The sequence below is a fragment of the Littorina saxatilis genome, linkage group LG10 (assembly GCF_037325665.1).
Source record: "Littorina saxatilis isolate snail1 linkage group LG10, US_GU_Lsax_2.0, whole genome shotgun sequence".
NCBI classification, from domain to species: Eukaryota; Metazoa; Mollusca; class Gastropoda; order Littorinimorpha; family Littorinidae; genus Littorina; species Littorina saxatilis.
The window spans coordinates 16,705,772-16,730,771 of NC_090254.1; the positions used below are offsets into that span (position 1 = coordinate 16,705,772).

A 25,000-nucleotide genomic window follows, 5' to 3' on the forward strand; every position below is an offset into this window, starting at 1 on the left:
TCTGTCGCCCTGGGACCAAAAAACGTACCGCTGACAGTGCACCTTCAACACATGCATGTCAGCTGGTATCGTTAGCAGGCTTTACAGGTGTCAGCTGGTATCGTTAGCAGGCTTTACAGGTGTCAGCTGGTATCGTTAGCAGGCTTTACAGGTGTCAGCTGGTATCGTTAGCAGGCTTTACAGGTGTCAGAAAAGTGAGAACAAGAAAACGAAATGTTTTTTGTTATATTTGTGTTAAGAAGCAGATAGAGAAGAGAGAGAGAGAGAGCGTGCGTGCGTTCTTGCTTGTGTGCGTGCGTGCATGAGTGCGTGTGTGAGCATGCGAGAGTCTGTCTGTGTGCCTGTCTGTGGGTCTGTCTGTCTGTGTGTGTGTGTGTGTGTGTGTGTATGTGTGTGTGTGCGTGTGTGCGTGTGTGCGTGTGTGCGTGAGTGCGTGCGTGCGTGCGTGCGCGCGTGCGTGCACGCGTGTGTGTTCATGCGGGTGTCAGTCAGTCAGTCAGTCAGTCTGTCTGTCTGTCTGTCTGTCTGTCTGTCTGTCTGTCTGTCTGTGGCTCTTGGTCTATCTGTCTCTGTCCGTGTAAATGTGTCTGCACGTCTGTGCCACTTCGAGCGTGAGTATATAACCACCCACCTTTGCATGTATTTACCACGTTCTAGGTTTTCAGCGAAGACGATAAGTAATCTAACAACAGGTAGCGTACCTCAAAGAGTCACAGGCGAATGGAGTATCAGCAAATACTGACGTAAATGATAGACAGGGAGGAAATGTCTAAAAGACACAGTTCTTTCTTTGAAAACAGTTCAGGGGCGGGGACATAGCTCAGTTGGTAGCGCGCTGGATTTGTATTCAGTTGGCCGCTGTCAGCGTGAGTTCAAACCCACGTTCGGCGGAAATTTATTTCTCAGAGTCAACTGTGTGTGCAGACTCTCTTCGGTGTCCGAACACCCCCCGTATACACTACATTGGGGTGTGCACGTTAAAGATCCCACGATTGACAAAAGGGTCTTTCCTGGCAAAATTGCTTTGGCACAGTTAATAATTGTCTACCTATACCCGTGTGACTTGGAATAATAGGCCGTGAAAGGTAAATATGCGCCGAAATGGCTGCAATCTACTGGCCGTATAAAATTTCATCTCACACGGCATCATTGCAGAGCGCCTAGAACTGTACCCACGGAATATGCGCGATATAAGCGTCCTATTGATTGATTGATTGAAAACAGTTCATCCCCCGAAAGCGGCGTATGGCTGCCTAAACGGCGGGGTAAAAACGGCCATGCACGTAAATTCCCATTTGTGCAAAATACGCGAGTATACATGGGACTTTCTAGTCCATGAACGAAGAAGAAGACGAAGAAAACACGAGTGTACATGGGACTTTCTAGTCCATGAACGAACAAGAAGATGAAGAAAACACGAGTATACATGGGACTTTCTAGTCCATGAACGAAGAAGAAGACGAAGAAAACACGAGTGTACATGGGACTTTCTAGTCCATGAACGAACAAGAAGATGAAGAAAACAGTTCTGCTCACATCTGCAAGACTTTTACATGGGATAAGACCGTCCTTCAACATTATACACATAGGAAAAATCAAACTCCTGGCTGCTTCTTGCAGATTTCTTTGATGAATTGATTTCCTAATAGCCACTAGTGGCAGCAAACTTCGCATTGGAAATACTGTGCCTTTAAGAAAAAGAAGAAGCAGAAAAAAAGTCAGTCTGGGTTCTCGAACCGACCTACGGACTGTGATGGCTGATTGCCAGTGACTGATAGTTCTACCTGTTTACCCATCTCTGCCTTCACACAGACTGTGGGAATGCTGTATAGGCTTTCTACGTTTTCCTTCTGTTCATTCTCTTGACGTTGACGAACCAGAAGAAAGAGATTTTCTTGCAGTTAAAGATCCTGTCGTCTTTCTCAACAAAAGTTTATTTCTGAAATCGGTAGCGTTCAGTATACACAAATTATAACGTGAACTTTTTGCATCATGATTTCAGAAATGAGAACACTTTTCAAGAATACAAACTCATTTTTGACCGATAACAGAGGCGGGGGGAGGGGGGCGCTCTAAACCCCCAGCTGAATTAAGTCATGAGCATTTGATGCGATTTAAGTATTGCCAAGTGTGTTCGCATATTTATTTCTTACTATCTTCTGCCTTTGTTCCGGAAGAGTACCGCAGCATGTCAATGTAGGGTTGTCAGAAGGCAAAATGCATTCGTTGTATAAGTCACGCGTAAAGCACGCGTTTTGTAGGGACACGATGTTGGGGGGTGAGGCGAGGGGAGGGGGCTGGTTGAGGGTGGGGGGGGGGGGAGGGAGGAGTTGGGAGAGCCCGTGGTAGGAGGGGGGAGGTCAGGAGATAGATAGATCCACAGCAGGATGTGTTTGCAGAGATAAGGAGGTCGGCTTTTCAAACCCCTAGATAAACAAACTGTGACGTGCGAGATGCTAGGTACATGCCAATCATCCCCAAATCTATTTGTCTTCCGCCTGCCTCTTCCAAGACAGTTCCAACGATATTTTGACAGGGAGTTTAGAATTCCATCAGTCAGGGTTTTTCTCTACCGTGTAATTTGGTACAGCCTTTTAATCCTGTTTTGTCAGCTTGTGAAATCTTGTCCTTAACTGAGCCCGATGTTGACTTCCGGCGGACACTTCACGAAGCCTTTTTACCGAAAATTCAGTACCAAAGCTTCGTGAAGCGAGCTTCGCAAAGTCGACTTCGAACAATTAATATCATGGCTTGATGTTCACATACTCATCCGAATATTCATGCAGGCAACAGCAACCGTTATGATACCTTCCTTTCTTTATTTGAAAACTTTCTTCTAGCAAATCACCGTGGATCCGTCCAGGCTTTTATAATGATGGGATGAGACAATCCATTCACTTGGACATATACCAAAATCCAACACTGCAGTATGCTTCCTCCGAAAGCGGCGTATGGCTGCCTTAATGGCGGGGTAAAAACGGTCATACACGTAACATTCCACTCGTGCAAAAACACGAGTGTACGTGGGAGTTTCAGCCCACGAACGCAGAAGAAGAAGAAGAAGAAGAAGAAGAAGTATGACTGTTTCCTGTGCATAGCGTTTTAACAGGTTGACATGGGTATCGACGGGTGTAGTGGATAAGACATCGGCCTCCTAATCGGAAGGTCGTGAGTTCAAATCACTGCCGCGGCCGCCTGGTGGGTTAAGGGTGGAGATTTTTCTGATCTAGAGAAAGGGAGAATGTACGTTCTGGCTCACCGATTCCGACAGACCCTAAATATTAACGCAAAATAGGCTTCTGGACTAAACTTTTACTAAAATGAAACATGCGACAAAATCAGAAAAATACTGCATAAATCCATACAAAAAAAAATACAGTAAAGTAAGGTTGTTTTGAACCAATCCCGGGTCTGTCGGAATCAGTAACCCAGAACGTACATTCTCCCTTTCTCTTCTACAACTACGGAAATTACGAGCCGTTGCAGGTGTTCTTTATGGATATCCTGGATTTTTTGCTGTTGGTCTCCCCTTTCGTTTTATTTACAGCAAGCTAAATAATCGTCTCGTATCGAAAACAAAAGCAGACGACAAATTTAGTCAGTTGGAGTTGTCTCCCGTACTCCTGTAGCATGCACTAGTCAGTTTAGATCAGTGCGCTGCATCTCTGTGGCGGATCGGGAATTCCCAACAAAAGAAAAGATCATACGGTACTGGCAACTTCAGTGTCAGCTGAACACGAGAGCGTTCGGTCTTTTAGAAGATTTGTATCTTGAAATGAAAATTAACGAATATCGCGCTGTCCGAAGGAATGGAGTACACTGTACCCACGGAATATGCGCGATATAAGACTCATTGATTGATTGATATATCGAGTCGGACCGTGCAATGACCACGCTCAGGCTAAAACGATAGGACATCTGACCGACATGCGGCAATGTGAATCGGACATTTGGGGATTTTCATCGTTATATGTCCGATGTCCGACGCCTAACGACATCCCTGCCTACATTATTCTGATTGATCACAACCAAACCTACTATCATTGGACACATCCAAATGCAAGCGTCTGTTCTTGAAAATTTCCCACTGATCTAAAAATAAAACCAGTGCACTTTCCTCTGTCGCGCTTTGCCACAGAAACTCACGGTTTGGCCTGTATTTCTGATTTGTGCGCAAAACCTTTCTTTCTTTTTTCTTTTTTTTAACATAACAATGTTTAATGTCACTGTATGTTTAAAAGACCATGGTCATATTTGTAAAAAAAATGTTAAATTAGAAAATAAATAACATTTTGTTTTATGATTTTTCCTACACCTGTGCTGAAAATAAGAACTAAAAATGTCGGTATATAAGTCGCTCAAATACAAGAAGGAATGAATGGCTCGGTTTGAGTTTGTTGCAGTTGACCCTGCACAATACGATCTATGATGTTTTTGGTAACAATTTTGCCGTCTCCCCTAGGGTGACGTATTTCACAACTTCCTGTGTTACACAAACTCAGTGATGACCAATTTTGCCTGTACCAGAAACAAGCCAGCTCCGAAATTCTCAAGAATTCTAGGATTCTAAAAATAGTACCGTTCACGCGTGAACGGTAGGTCTTGCTGGTAAACCGGCGGCTTGGGTCACTCTGTTCCAACGCTTCGCTTCACTACGCTTCAATATTTAGGCTGCCTTTTCAGGCGGCCACCGAGTGCACTTTATGCAAATGACTTGTTTAATATTGTTCCACCACGATTGGTTCTGGTGTATCACGTGGTTCATGAATATTAAAACTTGTTTATTGATTCAAGCTTTGACAAGTGTACTTGGTGGCTGCTTTGAAACTCAACAAAGCCTACTCCCCTTTCACAAACACTTCCCCGCTGCAGTCAAAACAAAGCTGTCATAGCGGGTTTTCCCGATTGACAAAAATTCTTATTACACACTCAGACTATTTGGAGCCGCGTTTGTTCTCCAGTGTCCAATTGCATAAGAATATTCTGGTGATGAATAAACGCGCTTTGTGTCATTAGCATCTAAAGATTTCTTGTTTACAATAGTTGTGTTGATCTGATGAAGCGCGGAACTGATCTTAGGGTTGTCATGGTGAAACACTCGCTTCTGAAACAGTGCTTCCTTGTAGTTATCATGCGATATGCTCGACTTTACAACCTGTTTGCTTACACCCTTTGCTTTTTTAACCACCCCTTTCTCACTTGCAACACTGTACATCTTTGCACGCAATCCAACATACTCCTTAATTATCTTCCCATTCATTTCATCTTTCATCTTTCCAATAACCTTCTTGTTAACATTTGAGTGCAATGGTGATTCTTTAGGGTAGTCGCAAGTGTCATAAAAAGAATCTTTTCCTTTTACTGCAGGACTTTCAGCTTCTAGATCTTTGTAAATGTCATCCGCTGGAATGTCAAGTAAGAATGAATCTGTGTCTGTGTAAAGTACTCTCGATTTGGGATATCTTGGTTTCAAATAATCATACAAAAACTCAAGCATCAACAGTTTTGACAACTCTAGCACAGTAAAGCCTATGAATACTGGTTTGTCAAGCTTGACTACAAGTTTTTTCATTAAGATACCATACAGCTGTTCATGAAAGTATTTAAAGTCTTGATACTGTGGTTTGGATGTCAGCTTGATGGCCTCATTTTCTCTTGTAACAAGTCTAACATCCTTTCTCTTGTGTGGGTTTTCCATTGTCTTACCAAAGCAACTGTTGTTCATCAGTTTAAAAAAGTCTTTCTCTGATGCATCAGCGGCTTTGGTTCTCAGTTCTGTGTTTTTCATGATGTAAGGTTTCATAAACTGTTCTTGATCAAATAAAATTATACGATGAACAGCCTTCAAAATTAATCCATGTCTAATGTAAAACTGTAACAGTCTGTAGTGACACACATACTTCTTTTTGTGAAACAGATTGGGCACCAGCTTTGGAGGTTCTCTTGGGTTTACTTTTAACCTCTCAGCCGCTAAAGGATAATCATTATGTAGATCATGAAGTGATAGTGGATAGTCTAAGTCAACTTCTAGTATCCATCCCTTTCGACTGTCTGGGCCTGCTTTTAATATTGTCAGCACAACACATTGTGAAAATGGTCCTGAATAGATCTTAAAGTTCCGAAGTGGAAGCGTCTGACACATTGCCCAACCATACAAATTGTTTGCATCTAGATACATGATGTAATTAGAAGGTTTCATAGGATCAAAGTCGTCCAAGTATTTGTTGTTGGCTTTGCAGTAATTGTGTGAAGCCATACTGATTCCTCCACGTAGTCCATTTTCAATCATCTGAAGTGTAGGTAGATCTGATAGCAAGTCAATCTTTACTCCCGTAAATCTAAGAAATGCATCCCAGCTCATGCCTGGTGCAGATATGTAATGTGAAGGATCTAGATTGTAGTGCTTCATACATGTTCTTCTGTAATTCTCAAATATATCTGCAAGTAAACAAACATCAGCCAACAAATATTGATCATGATAATCACCCATTGTATTACATCCTAATTTATTCCATGCAGTCTTAGCGTGTTCATAGTCTTCGTCACTTATACCTTTACCCTTCAGCCGTGAGAAGTAAGCATCCTTCGGTGGTAACTCATCTTCATCAAACCTCTCCCACGAATCCATGTATTCATATGGATAGACTCCCTTTCTAACTAAGTCACTGTCAAAGTACTTACATGTGATTGGGAAAGCAGTTAGTGATGAAGATAAAGACTCAAGTGTTCCCATCAGATGTTGAGCAGAATCGTAGAAGTATAAACTATTCAGAGTAAAGGCCATGTACTTTTCTGAAGACTGCGCAATGCATCTTGCTTTGTATTCATCAGTTACTGCCTGCATGATCAGATGTGAATCATAACCGCGCAAGTTATGGAAGAAGATTGGAAGCTTCCAAGTCTTAGGATCAAACTTTAATTGTAGATTACATTTGCTGTGTGCTGCTCCTCGGAACTGCCCACTTACATGATCATGATCTCTTACTATTGGATTGTCTGTGTTTGGTGTTAGACTTTGTTCGCATATCCAACACTGTGTGGTAGAGTTAAACTGTTCTTGGTCTTCAGGTTTCATAACAATGTCTGAAAGATTCAGTTGTTTGGAGCAGTCATTTCGCACTTGGTTCATTTGCTGTAAGAAGTTCTTTGCTGCATTAGGTCCTCTGTACAATTGCGGTTTAGAATGTTTACCATCTGAACTAACAACAATAAATGCATATGAACAGACTTGATGATTACTTAGAGTTACTGTTTTAGGTAGGTCTTTTGGTAAAGGTCCTTCATATGGCACAATGATAGATTCAAAGTCAGCATAAACAACATAAGGACTTTTCTGTAGTTTGCATACATTCTTAAAATACACTTTGCTGTCTGGCGGTGGTGTTGTTAACTTCACAACCGCATCATCAACGCTCTTACAATGTTGCTTGTGTATAAGTGCTGCATGAATTGATGGAATACGCAAGAGACATCGCCTACAAAAGTCTTGTTTACTATTGTGATTGCTTGTGCTCGCCATCAGTCTACTCATTGTACGAATCAAAGTGTAATGATATTTTACACCATCAGTCATTAGTAACATGTCAACATGGTTAGTATCACAATCACCAATCGTTGGTGAGTTCTTTGATATTCTGACTGGTTTCAGTTCATCTTCCTCATCCCACGTGTAAACATTTACGGTGATGGGTTTGTTTTGCTGTTCAAATTTGTCAATGCTTGTAATGCTGACAGGAAATTCAATACCAGTAAAGTTTAGTTTATTTCTGTATGCATGATAGTTAGACACTCTTTCTGCATTTTTCTTTACACTGTACAGTCTTGCCAGAACACACCACATAAAACATTTGTCATCATCATTCTTTATGTTCAGCACAGCACGTTTTTTGACAAGAGTAGGAGGTAAAGGTATGTAACTTCTACCTCTGATGGGGGCAAATTTACTTAGCTTCAATTCTATTTTTAGAATTTCACCTTCTGACCATCCGGATCCTTTCATCTTTGCATCCTCTGCAGCTTGCTCAAACCGTTTCATCATTTCATCTGCCCAGTTTCCATTCAATTCTGCCATAGAATTAAGTGCTAGTTGTCTGGTTGAAACATGAACTTCTAGCACCTCATCACTGACTGTTTTGTATTTTATTAAACTGACTATCTGCACTTTTACTGGAGGTTCAATCAACAAATTGTTTGGAATTTGTTCAATGGCGTCTTGCACACTGGACTGCACATTTTGAGGATCCGTTACTTGTAATTCAACGGTGTCAAATACTGTCGATAAAGATTCTAATACAGAGTCTTCCATCGCTGTGAGTTTGATTTTATAACTCAAAATAAAAATATAAATTAAAAAAATGAAGTTGCTTAGAATTCTTTCTCAGAGCTTCCATTTTTGTTAACACTATAAAATCTGAAATAAAAAATCATTTAACATTTGTACCACGTGGAACTAATTGTAATTCCTCTTTTACAAAGGCTCTTTGCGGTGCTGGTTCTCTCAAGTAATATATAGGTGGATTTGTCTCTACTACTCTCTTGATTTCATGAATGTCAATACTCCAGATTGGATCCGTTGCACGCTTCCTGCTGTCACCCTCAGCTTCACCGGGTGCATATAAATATCTGACTTTCTGATTGAAAGGTAGTAATGCCACTGGTGTTGTTGACTTTGGAGCAACAGGTATTGTTTTCTGTTTGATTGCATCAACTGGTCTTAACCCTGTAGCTTTAAATACCTCCAGATTCATTGCTCTAAGTACTGATGGTAATCTTTTGACCCATTCAGTGTTACGCAATTTACTTTCTGTGTCCAAAAATTCCTGATGGTACTGATATGAAAACAGTTTTTCTGCCAACTGTTTGTTAAAGCTCTCAACAATAGCCTGTGACCTGTGGTTTCCTGGAATACCTCTCTTCACTGTAACATGATGTTTTAACAGAAGCTGGTTGACAGCTCCTTTAAACTCCTTACCATCATCGCACTGAATCATTCTGGGATACTTTAGTGGTCCACGTCTGTAAATTTCTTGCAGGGCAACAGCTGTAGCTATAGCACTTTTCTCTGTCAACGGTTCAGCATCTTTGTATCTTGTTGCAACATCAACTACAGTCAGTGCATACTTATATTTCTTCCTTCTGACTGTGTCATGCGGTAAATACAGCAGGTCTATTTGATGAGTGTCATTCGGTTTAATGTTAACAAAGTGTGGTCGTGTAATTTTTCTTGGTGCAGGTAAATAGATCTGCCAAACTGCCTGCTTTGACAACCATTTCTTTGCTATATCTTGAGAAACACCTGCTGCGTCACTGAGCTTGTCAATAGCAGTTCTTCCTTTCCAGTATCCTTTTGGGGAATAATATATTTTAGATAACAAAGCATCACTCATGGTTTTTTAAATGACAGAATATTAAGATTTGACAGCACGCGCAATAAAGTAAACAACAGCCATACCAATAACAATGAAAACAATCTCGCCCACCTTCTGCTCTTCTGAAGGCTGATAAAAGTCACCCAGTTTTGGAGGAGCACTTGTCTTCATTTTCTTTCCAGTTACAAGATAGTATTCTTGAATGGCTGCATCAACATTGGCAAAGGTTTTGTTTGCATGTCCTTGCTGCCTGAGTTTATCATTCATAAAGTCTAACTGCGCAATTCGTTTCTTCTCGTATTCATCCTGTGCTTTCGCCAGTTGTTCCATGGCTTTGTTGTGCCTTTCCCTCTCTTCACCATTTTGCAGTTTAGAAAACAAATAGTTGCTGCCAGAAAATGCAAGCGCATTTACAATCGCACCTCCCACCATCATAACCAAGCTAGCCATTTTATTGTCTTACATGTTTATATTTTCTGGAATAATTCCTTGCTTCACCAGGAAGTCTTTTGTTGCAAAGGAAGCTGTCACAACACCAATTAGTTTAGCACCGTCTTCGAAGTCTAACTTTCCCAAGTCGGCTGGTTTCATTCTGAGGAGACTTTTACCCAGCATTGTGTAACCTACACTCAAGCCTCCAATCACTGCAGCGTGATAAACTAGATTAACTATTGTCTTTTCAGAACTCATTTTTATGTTATCAAAATTAAAATATTAAAATTATTCCATATGAAATGAATCCACTGCAGGTACTACTGTGGGCTTTTTTATTGTTTGTACTGCTTTGTTTGTTGGTTTTGGTGTTTCTGATTTTGGTGTTTCTGACACTTTATATTTGCCTTGCCAAAGTTTGTAAAGCAAGTATCCACCTCCTCCAACAACAGCTGCTACAGCTACTTTTCTGTATGATAGAAATGAGGATTTTAATTCTTGATCAGTTTGTGTGACCTTAGTCACTTCAGGAATGTTTGGTGTCTGCTCAACTTCAGACATAATGTTCTGCTTTGCCTTTTGATTTAACTTTTTTTGTCTGTTCCATTCGGCTAGTTTTTTTCCTGCTTCTACTCTACCAGGTTTCTTTGTCACTGTGTTCACTTCTGGTATTTTCGTCTGCTCCACTGTCTGCTTCAACTGATCTGTCATCTTTTTTATTCTGAAAATTAATGTGTTTGAAAGTAATTAATCCAGCAACAAATGGTACTAATAAAGCACCAAATCGATAATACAGGTCACAGGCAAGAGATTCGAGGGACTTGGAAACAACAGGGTCATGAGTTAGATCATGTGTTAAGTCTTCCTCCGAGTCGAGAGGTGTAAAATGTCCAAAAATCTTTGTGTACAAACCTATAACAGTCTGTCCAATACTTCTAACCATCTTAGAACCAAGCACTGATTCATACCGTCCATGATACTTTTCTATATCTTCTGAGGAAAGATGTTGTACTTCTTCCACAGTTAACTGCTGCCCAAGGTAGTGTTTTGTTTTTCCACAAACAGCAAGTGAATACAATCTTTCTTTTTTATCAGGTATAGTCCTACTGTCACAGATTTCAATATCTGTAGCAGTCTGCATCAGCAATTCATCACAGTTCATTTTATTTTGATGCAGAATAAAATTAAAATCTAGTAATTAAACTTGAGTAAGAACTTAGGTAGGAACTTAACAAGAACTTAGGTAGGAACTTGAGTAAGAACTTAGGTAGGAACTTAACAAGAACTTGAGTAAGAACTTGAGTAAGAACTTGACAAGAACTTGACAAGAACTTGAGTAAGAACTTAGTAAAAACTTGAGTAAGAACTTGACAAGAACTTAGCAAGGATTTCTACAAACATACATACTGAACTGGTTGATCAGTTTTTAAAACCAGTTTCGAGTGCTTAGAAGATTTCAGATTATTCTTTATTCTTTCTCTCTCCTGTTTGTTTTCAATGACATCATTTTCTCGAAGACACTCTTCAAAACTGTCACGGTCCTTTGAATAGAACAATGTTATTGTTTTGAGTTGCTCTCTAAAGTCTTTCAGAACTGCATTGTATTTTTGTGTTAATATCCAAACTGATATCAATGCATGTCGTCCACTGAATGCAAGCTTTGCTAGTGCACTTTTCTTTCTAACAATGTCACGTTCTGCTGCACAGTCATCAATAATAAACAGTGTGGGCGTGTTCTGAAAAAGATCGAAATAATGCTCCAAGCAAACATTTAGACGATCAGAAGGATTTACAATAAATATATTTTGATCAGACCATATGAATTTTCTCTCCTTGTATGTTCTGTTATGCTTTATGGTTGGACAGAATATGACTATGTGTTCAAAGTGATTTATGTAAACAGTCTGTAATAAATCCAAAACATATCTTGTTTTGCCGCAACCTGTTGCCCCACAAATCAAAGAACAGTGTGGATCTTTTGGAAGAAAATCTAGATACTTCATTTTAACACGTTCAATAAACAATATCCTGTAATCTGCTTTCAGAGATGTTTAACTGCGCATCTGACACAACAAACACGTAGATCTTAACTGATTTACTACTACTCCCTACTTCCTTTTCAATTTGTATTGTGATTCCTTCTGATCCGTTTTCAATTCGCCTTCCACTTCCATGCAGTTTGTTGTCGTCAGTTGTTCTGAGATCCAGCCATAACGCATATTTATTTGTCAAGAAATCTTCTACGCCAACACCGTGTAAATGTAGATCTTTAGCCACAAGATCAGATGTTGGGTCTTTCAATCTTCCTCCAGTAAAGTACTTTCTTGCTTCATCATAGTGTTGGTATGGCAGCATGCCAGATGCAAATATTTGGTTTGGCTGCCCTTCAATTGTGCAATATACTCTATTGATTAGTGGATTGTAAAACTTTTCTATTTGCCTTTCATATGGATCTTTTGGTTCCTCAAACAACATAAGTATTCCCTTCATTGACCTAGCTGGTGTATTCAAGTTAATGTTCCAGATTGGATCAGCCTGGCTTTTTGAAAGTGTACTGTGATTCAACACTCTTTCATAATAGATAGGCAGCTTAGAACTGTACTGATTTTCTATAAGTCTAGCCAGTTCAGGATGGTTTACAACATCAAACTCTAAAGAAATTCCAGACACCTTATACTTTGCTTCCGGGTCTTCTGAAAGCATAACACGATCATAACTATTGAAAGTCAGGTCGTATGACAGCCTGTCACGCAATGCTCCTTGATAGAAGGGAGGATGTGAATTTATGAGTTCAAAGTCAAGTGGAATACAAAATTTGTTTCCAAAAGCAACATTGACAGCGTTATCTTTTTTGTTGTCAGCTTTATCTCCGGCTCCTATTCTAACTTTTATCCCATTGTCTGACTGAATCCCTTGAAACACTCTGTTTTTCTTTTCATTGTCAGTCAACCAATTATCTGCATAAACTAAAAATACATCTGCATTATTCAATGACATCACTTCCCGCCCTTCCAGTTTGACAGTAATCTTCCTCACAATTGCTCTTCCTACATTATAAGCCAAAGTCCTATTTTCATCTGAGCCAGATTCTAATTCTAATTTGAATGATAGTCTTACAGTGCCTGGTACAATAACATCGTTCTTACCTAGATTAGGAAACCTAACAGTAAGTATTTCATTCTGATCAATAGTAGAAGGATTATTTGTAACTATAACTGTTTGCCTTATTCCTTTTACCCCGAGAGGTTCTTTCAGCCTTCTGTAAGGATCAAGAACAGAACCGAACGATTGTGCCATCTTTTTTTATTTTCAAAATAAAAAATAAGTTACAAATGGCAGAAGGTGGATTTGAAGATTTATTTGAGCCAGCGGACGACATGAGCGAAGCAATCCCTTTGGTTCCCTACCATCATTCACTGCATTATGAGGTGGCACGACATGAACTTCTGGAAGGTAAAGTTAGAGATTTCTACAAAAGTTTAGGAGAAGAACCTGATGTTTTAGATCCAAACCAGTTCAAAATGGAAGCAAATCATTTATATACAACTAACGATAAAGGAGAAAAAGTCCAACTTACATATAAATCTAATCCTGCTAAGTTTCTATCAAAAGTTTCACTAAAACAAAAACTTACTGCTAATCGACTTAGGCAATTAGATATTGTGCCTAGCACACGGTCATCATCTTCCCATGTTGTTTCCTTACTTCAACAAGCAGAACTAGGACTACCAACTGCTACTCAAATAGAATCTGTTCCATTGCAAGATCTTAATAAACTTGCAGATGAGGCTGATCAACTTATACAAGAGATAGAGACTTCTTTTTCTGAGGAAACTTCACTGAAGACTCCACATGAACTATTACCTATGAGAGAAATAGAAGCCCTTAATCAATCACTACAAACCATCAGAGGTGAAATAGCAAATAATCTGTCAAAACTAGGTCAGCTGGATGAAGATATAAACAAAGAGAAACAAAAACTTGCTGATGCTGATGATTTGAACCTAGAACAAGAAGTAAAAAACAGAATTTCTAAGCGTTTAAAAGATTTGCAGGAGGAGAAAGCCATAAGGTTAGAAGTTCTAAGTAACAATAGAGAACAACTGAGAACACAGGTCAGCAGAATAAAAAATACAATTCAAAGAATCCTTTACGAAGACACAACTCTTGCTGAAAGAATTAGAACGCTTTTCAGAGAGCAGGGAATCACAATAGCTAGTATACTAACTGCGTTAGGATTTGCAATAAGCACATTAGTGTTAACACTCACAGGTGGCACTGTCACACCTCCACCTCCACCTTCACCTTCATCTCCATCTGATCCGGGATGGGTAAAGAAACAACTCAAACACATTGCAGAACTATTAAAGAAACTAGCAGCAAAAGCTTTGGATGCACTTCCAGGAATCATTGGTTCAATTGTTAGCTGGCTGTTATCTTTTGCAGGTAAAGTTGTTGGTTTCATGGCTGAACATCTCTGGACTCTAATAGTTTTAATTGCAGGTGTTCTGCTAACGAGAATAAAGCAAAAGTAAGCCAACACCCACTCCACCAATTACTAGAGCAGTCTTCTGCGACTCATGATCATCACTAATACTAACAGCTTGATCATCACTAGTGACAGAATGATCTTCACCTGCAGCGTGATCTTCACTTGTCACGCTTTGTTTCTGTTCATTGTGATATGGCTGTAACATCGTTCTGATTTCTGAATTCAGTTCTTCACCCTTTCCAAGCGGCTGGGTGTCACTAGCAATAATGATTTCATTGTTATAATTTGTTATTGTTCCAATCTGCAGCTGGAGATCAGAAGGTAACATGTAAAGGCCGTTACCAACAGCAAAGTCAACTTTTGATCTTGCATAACGGAGAGAGTCTTGATACCTTTTGATGCTGGAAGGCAGATCAACTGCAGAGTTTATGACATCTTCTAAATTTGATAACAACTGTTTCTGTGCACCAAACCCTGTGCTTGTTCTCATTATGTTTGATCGTGTCTGTGCCTGCGAGCCTAGCAAGCACCACGCATATGTTCGGATAGATTCATTGATCCTTTCAACACCTGATCCAGTGAAACCTTTGCCGGTGTCTAATATAAAAGTAGTCCATGCATTGTGGTGCTCTTGTTCTATTGATCCTAACTGTACCTGCACATTTGAAGAAAAAGATGTATGACCTGGCCAGTAATCAAAATTATACCTCCTGTGGACACCCCATAAATATAGTGTTCCCATGCCATGGTTTTTGTCTTGCTTTTGCCTAAAGTCGGTCTTAAAATCTATATTGAATTCATTGCAGAGACGCTCATACACTTTCATGTTTATCCTATTGTTGAATGGGTTCCAGCTCTTTTCATGCGGCATTGGTGCCTGAAGTTCAGACAAGATTCTCCTGCACTGATAGTAAACGTGAAATGTGTACACACACTTTGTCAGTAAGTTTGAATTATTCATGTGGTCTGCATAGGACACTCCACATCCTGTGGTTGCACAGAATATTGCAAAGTTTAACTGATTCTGATAGAACTGAATTGGGTGAGAGTTCCACATCTTTGGAACACTATCATTTTTGATTGGGGGATTTAGGTAAGAATGGAATGGGTCAGGCACTTTAACGCGAATGGATTCTGTTTCTGTTACAGCAAAGTCCAACTCATGGAAAGAAATAGTCTTTGGATTGTAATATGGTCCAGTTTTGTATTTAACGTCTTTGTTGAATTTATACTGAATCATTTTTGTTGTTGAATAAAAAATGTTTATCACACTAACAAATGTGAAGACTAGTGTGCCAGTTAAACTTGCAAACCCTATCAACAATCAAAATGGAGGAATGAAAGTTGCACTGCATGAAATTATGTACAAGGTTACTTGGTATAATATCAGTAAAAAAAAGAATAACAACTGGGTTAGAATTAATGGTAAAACACATTCTGTAGAAGATGGTTACTATGACTTCTGCACTTTAGAGAAAGAATTGTTTGCTCCAGTAGGTATTACAGCGAGTTTAAATCATGCAAGTCTCATTGCTACTCTTACTATGCCCAAAACTAGAGAAGTAAACAGATCATTTGAGTTTCCAACCAAACTCCTTGATATGCTTGGAATTACAAATATATACAAGGGAACACGTCCCATTGACATGGATGTTAACAGTGTACTGTTTGTTCACATGAGAGAGCTTAACACATCCTATAATCTGTTTAATGATCAGCGTTCTGATCTGCTTAGGATTCTTCCACCGAGTGATGCCTCTTTTTGTAAAATGCACGTGCCAACATTTAAGACACTTCAGTTCAAGGACTTGGAGGAAGGGTGTCATGAATTCCTACACATTGATCTGAAAAATCAAAGTGGACAACCAGTTGATTGTTTGTTTAACATTACATTGGAAATAGTTCCATAAAATATTGAGTATTAAAATGTCGAGTGGACCTACAATAGTTTATCCTGTTGCATGTTCAACTATAGAGTTGAAAGATTTAGCAGACGCTATCGACTTTGAGAGCAATGCTGAAGTTGGTGCAGTGTATGCATTCGAGTTTACAGACACTGGTCATTACAAGAGAAAGGAAATCGACGATGAAAAGAAACCAAGATTCCTCAAACTAGGTCAAATCCGTGATGTTAATGTACCTGATCCAATTGTCGATGACATATACTACATGTGGAAACATCAGAATAAAAAATGGGTACTTAGTCCTGTTATAAAAAAGATTGACTGGGAAATGAAGTTTGAATTTGTGAGTCCATACACTCTTGTTGGAAAAGACGACACATTCCGTAAGTCAATCAATGCTAAACCACTAATTGTTAGCCTTGTTCCTGCGTTTAACAGCAGGGGAGAAGTTGCAGTTAAACCTTTCCATAAGAACAACTATCTCATTCACAGAAAACAAAGTGTTGAAAAGGACGCTGACACCATTGTCGATTTTATACCCAAGCTTCCAATAGGGCAGAATGCAACTATGATATTTGATATAGTTGTCAGGAAAAGGGAAGAAACCACAAACACTGTTCTAATGAGAGGAATAAATCTCAACTGGAGACCATTAAATGTTGAAGAAGTCAGAGTATTTATTGCTGTTCAAAAGGATTCTAACACAATAAAAAAACAGACGTCAAACCAAAATGTTGTTGTTAACGCAGATATAAATAATTTAACAGAAATAAGAAGTATTAATCTTACTTATCTTGATTTGATTGCTTTCTACTATACAGATAAGGTGTTAAGCAATGAACAGCTTCAAAGCTTAGCAGAAACACTGGCGAGTGAGAATTAAGATAAATATTTTATATTTTGCATTAAAAAGATGACTAGCAGTGTGAAGCTTTATCCTAATATTGATGAAAGTGCAGCAGAAAGTCAACAATTCAGACTGGCACACATTAGTAATATACAAAAACAACTAGAAGATGAATTAGAAAAATATTCTCGCGCTAGACGTAAGTACTCAACAACTTACAACAGCCTTTCTAATGCCAGCACTGGTTCTACTATCCTTGCATCAGCTGCAGGTGTAACGGGAACAATTCTGTTAGCTACCGGAGTAGGGACTCCAGTTTCTCTAATCCTAGGCGGTGTCGCAGCAGCAGTTGGTGGTTTATCATTTATAGCATCAGCTATAATGAAAAAAATTGTGAAAAAGCTTGAAAAACACGAATCCATTTCCACTCTTGCATCATCAAAATTGTCTAGCCTAAAACTGTCTATCAGTAAAGCACTTGAAGATTCAAAAGTTTCTGACGAAGAATTCAAACAGATACAAACAGACTTTGATGACTACAAAAGTAAGAAAGCAAGTATTCAAACAAAAACACGAGCTGAATATAACAAGCCAATCGATATAGAAGATCTGAAAAAGCAGTTTTTAAAAAAGGGGATTCAAATAGGACGGGAAGAAAAAGTAAAAATAGAATCACTTGTAAAGAGTTAACTATTCGTTTAGACAGTCACATTGCATGTATCAGATATAATTCTAACAGTGAAAGAACACATGAAGTAAAGTTTGTAAATGAGAGAGCGTATTGAGCTTAAGAATGTTGTATAAGAGAAAGGGGGAATGTACGTTCTGGGTTACTGATTCCGACAGACCCGGCATTGGTTCAAAACAACCTTACTTTACTGTATTTTTTTTGCATGGATTTATGCAGTATTTTTCTGATTTTGTCGCATGTTTCATTTTAGTAAAAGTTTAGTCCAGAAGCCTATTTTGCGTTAATATTTAGGGTCTGTCGGAATCGGTGAGCCAGAACGTACATTCCCCCTTTCTCTGATCTCCCAGGTCTACTTATGTGCAGACCTGCTAGTGCCTGAACCCCCTTCGTGTCTACACGCAATCACAAGACCAAGTGCGCACGAAAAAGATCCTGTAATCCATGTCAGAGTTCGGTGGGTTATAGAAACACGAAAATACCCAACATGCTTCCCCCAAAATCGGCGTACGCTGCCTGAATGGCGGGGTAAAAGCGTTCATACACGTAAACATCCACTCGTGCAAAGAACGAGTGAACGTGGGAGTTTCAGCCCATTAACGACGAAGAAGAAGAAGAAGAAGAAGAAGAAGAAGAAGAAGAAGAAGAAGAAGAAGAAGAAGAAGAAGAAGAAGAAGAAGAAGAAGAAGAAGAAGAAGAAGAAGAAGAAGAAGAAGAAGAAGAAGAAGAAGAGGAAGAGGAAGAGGAAGAAGAAAAAGAAGAAGAAGAAGAAGAAGAAGAAGAAGAAGAAGAAGAAGAAGAAGAAGAAGAAGAAGAAGAAGAAGAAGAAGAAGAAGAGACGTGGGTGTCAATAACGAACTTCATTCAACACAATGTATCCACCCTGGCGCACGAAGCGGCCATGCTGTTGTTGGTTGCTATGTTTGCAAAGCAGTCTAGCTCAGCACGGCCCCTGTAAAAGCAGGGGCAGATCTATGGTTGCTATGTTTGCAAAGCAGTCTAGCTTAGTTCCCCCGCCCCTTGTTACACCCCCGGTATAGGGGTGTGTATAGGTTTCGCTCGATGTGTTTGTGTGTTTGTGTGTTTGTGTTCGCATATAGATCTCAAGAATGAACGGACCGATCGTCACCAAACTTGGTGAACAGGTTCTATACATTCCTGAGACGGTCCTTACAAAAATTGGGACCAGTCAAACACACGGTTAGGGAGTTATTGGTGGATTAAGATTCTACAAGGACTTATAGAGTGACATAATAATGGTCAAAGGGAAATAACCTTCTCAGTTGGTGGCAGTGAGAATGGTTATTTCCCTTTGACCAACGGGGGTGTTTTTCCTACCTCAAAGGAATTTCTTGTTTTAATTTAATTTAATTTTATTTCTTATTATAACCACTTTATCTAAAGTCGGGGTAAAGTACACCCGGTAGTTTGTCCCTACTGGTTTTACCGTGAGGGCTTAAAAAACGCTCATCATCACGGTTCGGACGGGAAGGAAGGCACTTTTAATCGCTGTGGTTTGACGAATTAATATACATATATACATGGATGGATCGATGCATGAATGAACAGTGAGAGATCGGTTATCGATGGATGGCTGTGTGGATCGATTTCATGTAGATTGACTTGTTATCACGGATCGATCTGTTCTTTATAAAAATCGCTTTTTATAGATCTTACAAAGACGTGAAAAAGAATGAATACGTAACATGTGCGCACAGACACGAGTCAATGACCCAGATTAAACGGATGCGTCTGTTTTGGAGTTGATAAATTATACAAAGGTTTGTGTAAGAGTAAGTTTCTTATTTTTCTCATATTTTTCAGCCGGGTGTAACCATGTTTCATCTTCTATTTGCAGGTAGCGGAGGAGCTGTTAACGCTTGCTTATGAAAGTGGAATTAACTTCTTCGACACAGCGGAGGTTTACGCTTCCGGCAAGTAGGTCCTCTCTCTGTCTCTGTCTGTTTGTCTGTCTGTGTGTCTGTCTCTGTCTGTCTGCCTGTCTGTCTGTCTGTCGGTCTGTCTGTCGGTCTGTCTGTCGGTCTGTCTGTCGGTCTGTCTGTCGGTCTGTCTGTCGGTCTGTCTGTCGGTCTGTCTGTCGGTCTATCGGTCTGTCTGTGTGTCTGTCTGTCGGTCTGTCTGTCGGTCTGTCTGTCTGTCTGTCTGTCGGTCTGTCTGTCGGTCTGTCTGTCGGTCTGTCGGTCTGTCTGACTATCGGTCTGTCTGTCTGTTTGTCTGTCTGTCTGTCTGTCGGTCTGTCTGTCGGTCTGTCTGTCGGTCTGTCTGTCTGTCTGTCTGTCTGTCTGTCTGTCGGTCTGTCTGTCTGTCTGTCTGTCTGACTATCGGTCTGTCTTTTCTGTCTGTTTGTCTGTCGGTCTGTCTGTCGGTCTGTCTGTCGGTCTGTCTATCGGTCTGTCTGTCGGTCTGTCTGACTGTCTGTCTATCTGTCTGACTGTCAGTATGTCTGTCAGTTTGTCTGTCTATGGGTCTGTCTGTCGGTCTGTCTGTCGGCCTGTCTGTCGGTCTGTCTGTCTGGCTTAAGCATGAGCCAGTTTAGGATTTATCTGATTGTTTGCCTTGTATGACACGATGCCTTTGCACGACAAAACCTGGCATACAAACAGGCAGGCAGGCAAACAGTCTGTATGTCTGTGTGTCTATCTGTGTGTCTGTCTGTCTGTCTGTCTGTCTGTCTGTCTGTTTGTCTGTCTATCTATTTGTCTATCTATCTATATCTATCCTCTTAGCTTTCGCTTTAGTCAGTGACTCTCTCTCTCTCTCTCTCTCCCCTCTCTCTCTCTCTGAACCTACGTTTAAAACCCCTTTTGTTTTTGCTTCGTAGCAAAACCCGTGAGAAGAGAAAAGGTGGACTGTGTCTTTAAGGATAGATCTTCAACTGTGTACCAGCCCTGCATTGTGTGTGAGCATAATCGCGCTGCCTTCATCATATTGAGGAATCTTCAAACTAACTTTGTTAACTGTGTTCTACAGCTAAATTCGTGACCTGACTTGGACGTGCTCGCTTCTTATACGTGCCTCAGGTCGGTCACGCTATAGTGACGGCATTGTATGTGTCGTGCCCTGAAGCCATTGGCTTATTTTCATCCGCAAAGAAAGCGGCTGGTCTCCTTAATTTCTGTGAACGTTTTGTTCATCTTGCATTTAAGCTTATATTATCTAGTATCCCATTGTTTGTTGTGGGATTTGCTTTACCTTTTGTTCGGTCACCCTTCATTTTTAAGCAACAATTTGTTTCTTTATTTTTGATTGCATACCTTTGTGTGCTGCTATCTCATCCTGTATCATCCTGTTCTAAATAGCAACTATAATTCGTGTTGTGGGAATCTTGACATTTACTTGGAGAAATCCTTGTGCGTTTATGATATACTAAAACTGTTGTTTTGACTGCTCCGGATACTCATATTTCCGGATTTTTTTTGCTTTATTATCTACTGCTGTTTGTTACAATATTGCACTTCGTCCTAATGTCAACAACATCAAACACTGTTCTCCGTATAGGGCATGTAAATATTTATCATTTAGTCAACAAAGTACACGATGTCTGTGTATTGCTAAACCAGCAACCAGAGCTGGTACAGCTCTTCGGTGTAAGTGAAACGCGTCTAGATTCGCGTATCTCAGACAGCTTTGTTATTATTCCGAATTATTCGGTTTTACGACGGGACAATGCACGAGTAGGCCAAACAGGCATCGCTGTTTATGTTCATCAGTCCATTGCTGGGATTGTCAAACGTAGAACTGATCTTGAAGATGAAAATGTTGAATGTTGGAACTAAAACATGACAAATCCTCTCCCTTGCTTATTGGCTATGTGTATCGTAACCCTGCTGAAACGTCAAGGTGGATTGATGATTTTGTTTCTATGATGGACAGAGTGAAGGCTCGTGACGAGAATGTTGTTTTGCTTGGCGATTTTAACATTAACCTACTCAGGCCTCAAACAACGTGGTGCTCAACCACTGCTCTGTTTGGTCTTCATCAGCTGGTTAAAACCCCTACAAGAGAAACAAATACTTCATCAACCCTGATTGATCATATTTACACTGATAGTAAGAATATCGTTGCAAATGCGCAAGTAGTGCATTCCAGTTTTAGTGACCATCATTCTGTTTTTTGCTCGATTTCTCTTAGATTGCCAAAATCATGTCATAAAGGCCACACAACAATCGAATACAGAAGTTTCAAGTATTTTGATGAATCTGCCTTTTTCTTTGACCTTAACCAAGCCCCATTTTATAGCGTATTCAATTGCAGTGACGCAGAGGGCGCTTGCAATATTTTTCACCATATTTTGTGTTCAATAATTGATAAACACGCACCACTACGTCAGCATAGAGTGAAACATCCCCAGCTCCCCCCTTGGTTAACCTCAGACATTATCGAGGCTATGGCGATGCGTGATTATTTTAAAGAGCGCAACATGAAAACAGAGTATAAACTGCAAAAAAATAAAGTTTTAGACACAGTGAGACAAGCAAAGGCAGAATATTTTAATAAACTGATTTCTGAAAAAAGGGATACAGCTACAATCTGGCGAGCAGTGAATGAAATTCTTGATAAATCTAGGAAGGGATCAACCAATACTCATTCACAAATATCTCCAAATGATTTTAACAAACACTTCATTTCGCTAGCAGACAACCTAAAATCTTGTCTCAATCACAATGATTCCCTTGATACGGATGATTGTTTTGAAAAATTAAAAACATTCTGTGGACAAAAGTTGACTCAAACTGACACGTTTTCTATTCCTCCAATCTCAGTGCACGAAGTAGGAAAACTGGTAGAACAAATGGCGAATAAGAAGTCAATGGGTCCAGACAAGATTCCAGTCAAGTTGCTAAAACTTGCTTTACCTTACATTGTCGATTCCCTAACCTAAGCATACAACAAAACGTGTTCCCTTCTATTTTAAAGTGTGCAAAAGTATTACCCCTTCCAAAAAATAAGGATCTTACAGACCCAAACAACTTTAGACCTATTTCCCTCTTACCTGTTCTATCTAAACCCTTAGAAAAGCACATACAAAAACACCTACTGGCATATATGGAACAAATGAATCTGTTTCATCCTTTTCAGTCTGGATTCCGCTCTAAGCATTCCTGCCACACCGCCTTAAGCTCTTTATGCGAGACTTGGCTGTCAGCAATAAACAAAGCAGACATAACGGGAGCGTTGTTTTTGGACTTTAAGAAAGCCTTTGACCTAGTAGATCACTCACTTCTACTAAAGAAATTAAAGTGCTATTTAAAAGACGACTCAGCCTGTGCCTTTTTTGAATCGTATCTTTCAAAACGGAAACAGTATGTATCCATTAACTGTAAAACTTCGTCAAATGAGTTTGTCAGAAGTGGTGTCCCTCAAGGGTCTGTATTAGGACCTATCTTGTTCTGTATTTATATAAATGATTTACCCCTTCATGTGTCCGATGAAAAAGTTAGATGTGAGTTCTTCGCCGATGACTCTTCTGTTCACACCAGTCAAAAATCTTTGGAATCCGTCAACTCTTCTCTTCAAACAAGTGTGGATGAAATCACTGAGTGGTGCGTTTCTAATGCAATGATCATTCATCCGATTAAAACAAAGAGTATGGTGATAACCACGAGACAAAAACACCAATTAAGTCCTTTACAATTACAACTGTCAGTTGGTTCAACTCAAGTGCAGCAAGTTAGGGAACATAGATTATTGGGTGTTACCATTGATCAAGAGTTGAAATGGCAAACTCATTTGAGTAATATTTGCAAACTAGTATCAAAAAATTTGTACCTGTTATCAAAATTAAGGCATTACGCTGATTCTGCAGCACTCAAAATGTTCTATTACGCCCACATAATGCCTCATATAAACTTCGCATCGACACTTTGGGATAACTGCAGTGATGTTCATTTAAAAAGACTCAATTCCCTGCATCGCCGAGCTGCAAAACTTATTCTGCATGATTTGAATAGGTCCACGGATGATAAACTAAAGCTCTTGAATTTCGTCCCCTTGAAAGATCAGTTGACGTTAAACAAGGCTGTGTTCATGTATAAAATTCTAAATGACGACTGTCCTAAATATTTGCAATCACATTTCAAACATGCCACAAAAAGATATGGGTCCCAAAAAATCATCCCTCCCATACCTCGCATAGACCTCTACAAATCGAGTTTAGCCTTCTCGGGAGCGTTTCTCTGGAACTCCTTACCCCAACAGATAAGAAATGCAACTTCAGTGAAAATGTTTAAGAGACAGTCACGTTCACACATCATTCGTGAATGAAATGTCTTGTTCGATTGTTATTTTGTTAAACATTTTGTACTAATGTTAACGGATGTGTAGCTGATCGGAGCAACTTATTCCCAAATGAAAGGTATAACTATGTCAATGTAATTTTGTAATTTTTTGAGTTCTCCTTATGTAATTCCTTAAATGCACATTGTGTTGCATTCTGTACAATGTATTTCTGTATTTTATATGATTGAATTTATATTTGTAATGTGCGTCTGTCTTTATGTGTTGTATAAAGGACAGGTTGGAAGAATAGGCTTTGCCTAAAACCTTTATCCTTTTGTAATAAAGTTCTGAGTCTGAGTCTGAGTCTGAGTCCCTCTTCTCTCTCTCTCTCCCCCCCTCTCTCTCTCTCTAAAATATATAAACATTTTATCCTTATATAATAAAGTTCTGTCAGCCAGTCTTTCTTTCTCTCTCTCTCGTTTTCTCTCTATCTTTCTCTGTCTCTTCCTCTCTCTCTCTCTCTCTCTCTCTCAGTCTCTCTCTCTCTCTCTTTCTTCCTCTCTCTCTGTCTCTGTCTCTGTCTGTCTCTCTCTCTCTCTTCCTCTCTCTCTCTTTCTCTGTCTCTTCCTCTACATACCTGCAAAATATTACAACCGTCCATCAAGCTTTAAACTGGCGCTACTTCTAGCGACACCAAACAGATCAATATTACTTAGACTTGCAACCTTCATCATGAACGCGTTTAAAATACGCAATGAGTGGGTACAGTGAATATGAGATATTGCACGATCTTGTTTTATGTGTATGCTATTTTTGTTGTTTTTGTCGATTGCTTAAAAAAATAGTAATAATGTTTTGTTTTTTATATGTATCAGGGATGCAACGATTATGCATATAACTGCTTGCAGATTTGCGTGTGAAAGGGCATGTGAAGGGATAGATAGAGGGATAAATAGATGGATGACAGATGAATGGTTGGACAGACAGACGGATGATTAGATGGATTGAGGACAGATGGATGGATGGATG

General features: G+C 39.6%; 1 protein-coding gene across 2 annotated transcripts in view; it reads left to right on the top strand.

Annotated features, from left to right (window-relative positions):
- Positions 1-25,000, top strand: part of LOC138978277 (voltage-gated potassium channel subunit beta-2-like) — a 179,920-nt gene that overhangs the window by 107,020 nt on the left and 47,900 nt on the right. For both annotated transcript variants that reach the window (XR_011459634.1, XM_070350948.1), the window contains exon 4: positions 19,590-19,669. Coding sequence is in view for 1 of the 2 variants with exons in the window: in XM_070350948.1 (XP_070207049.1) it covers positions 19,590-19,669 (80 nt within the window). In the remaining variant the exon portion in view is untranslated. The remainder of the gene's footprint in view (positions 1-19,589; positions 19,670-25,000) is intronic.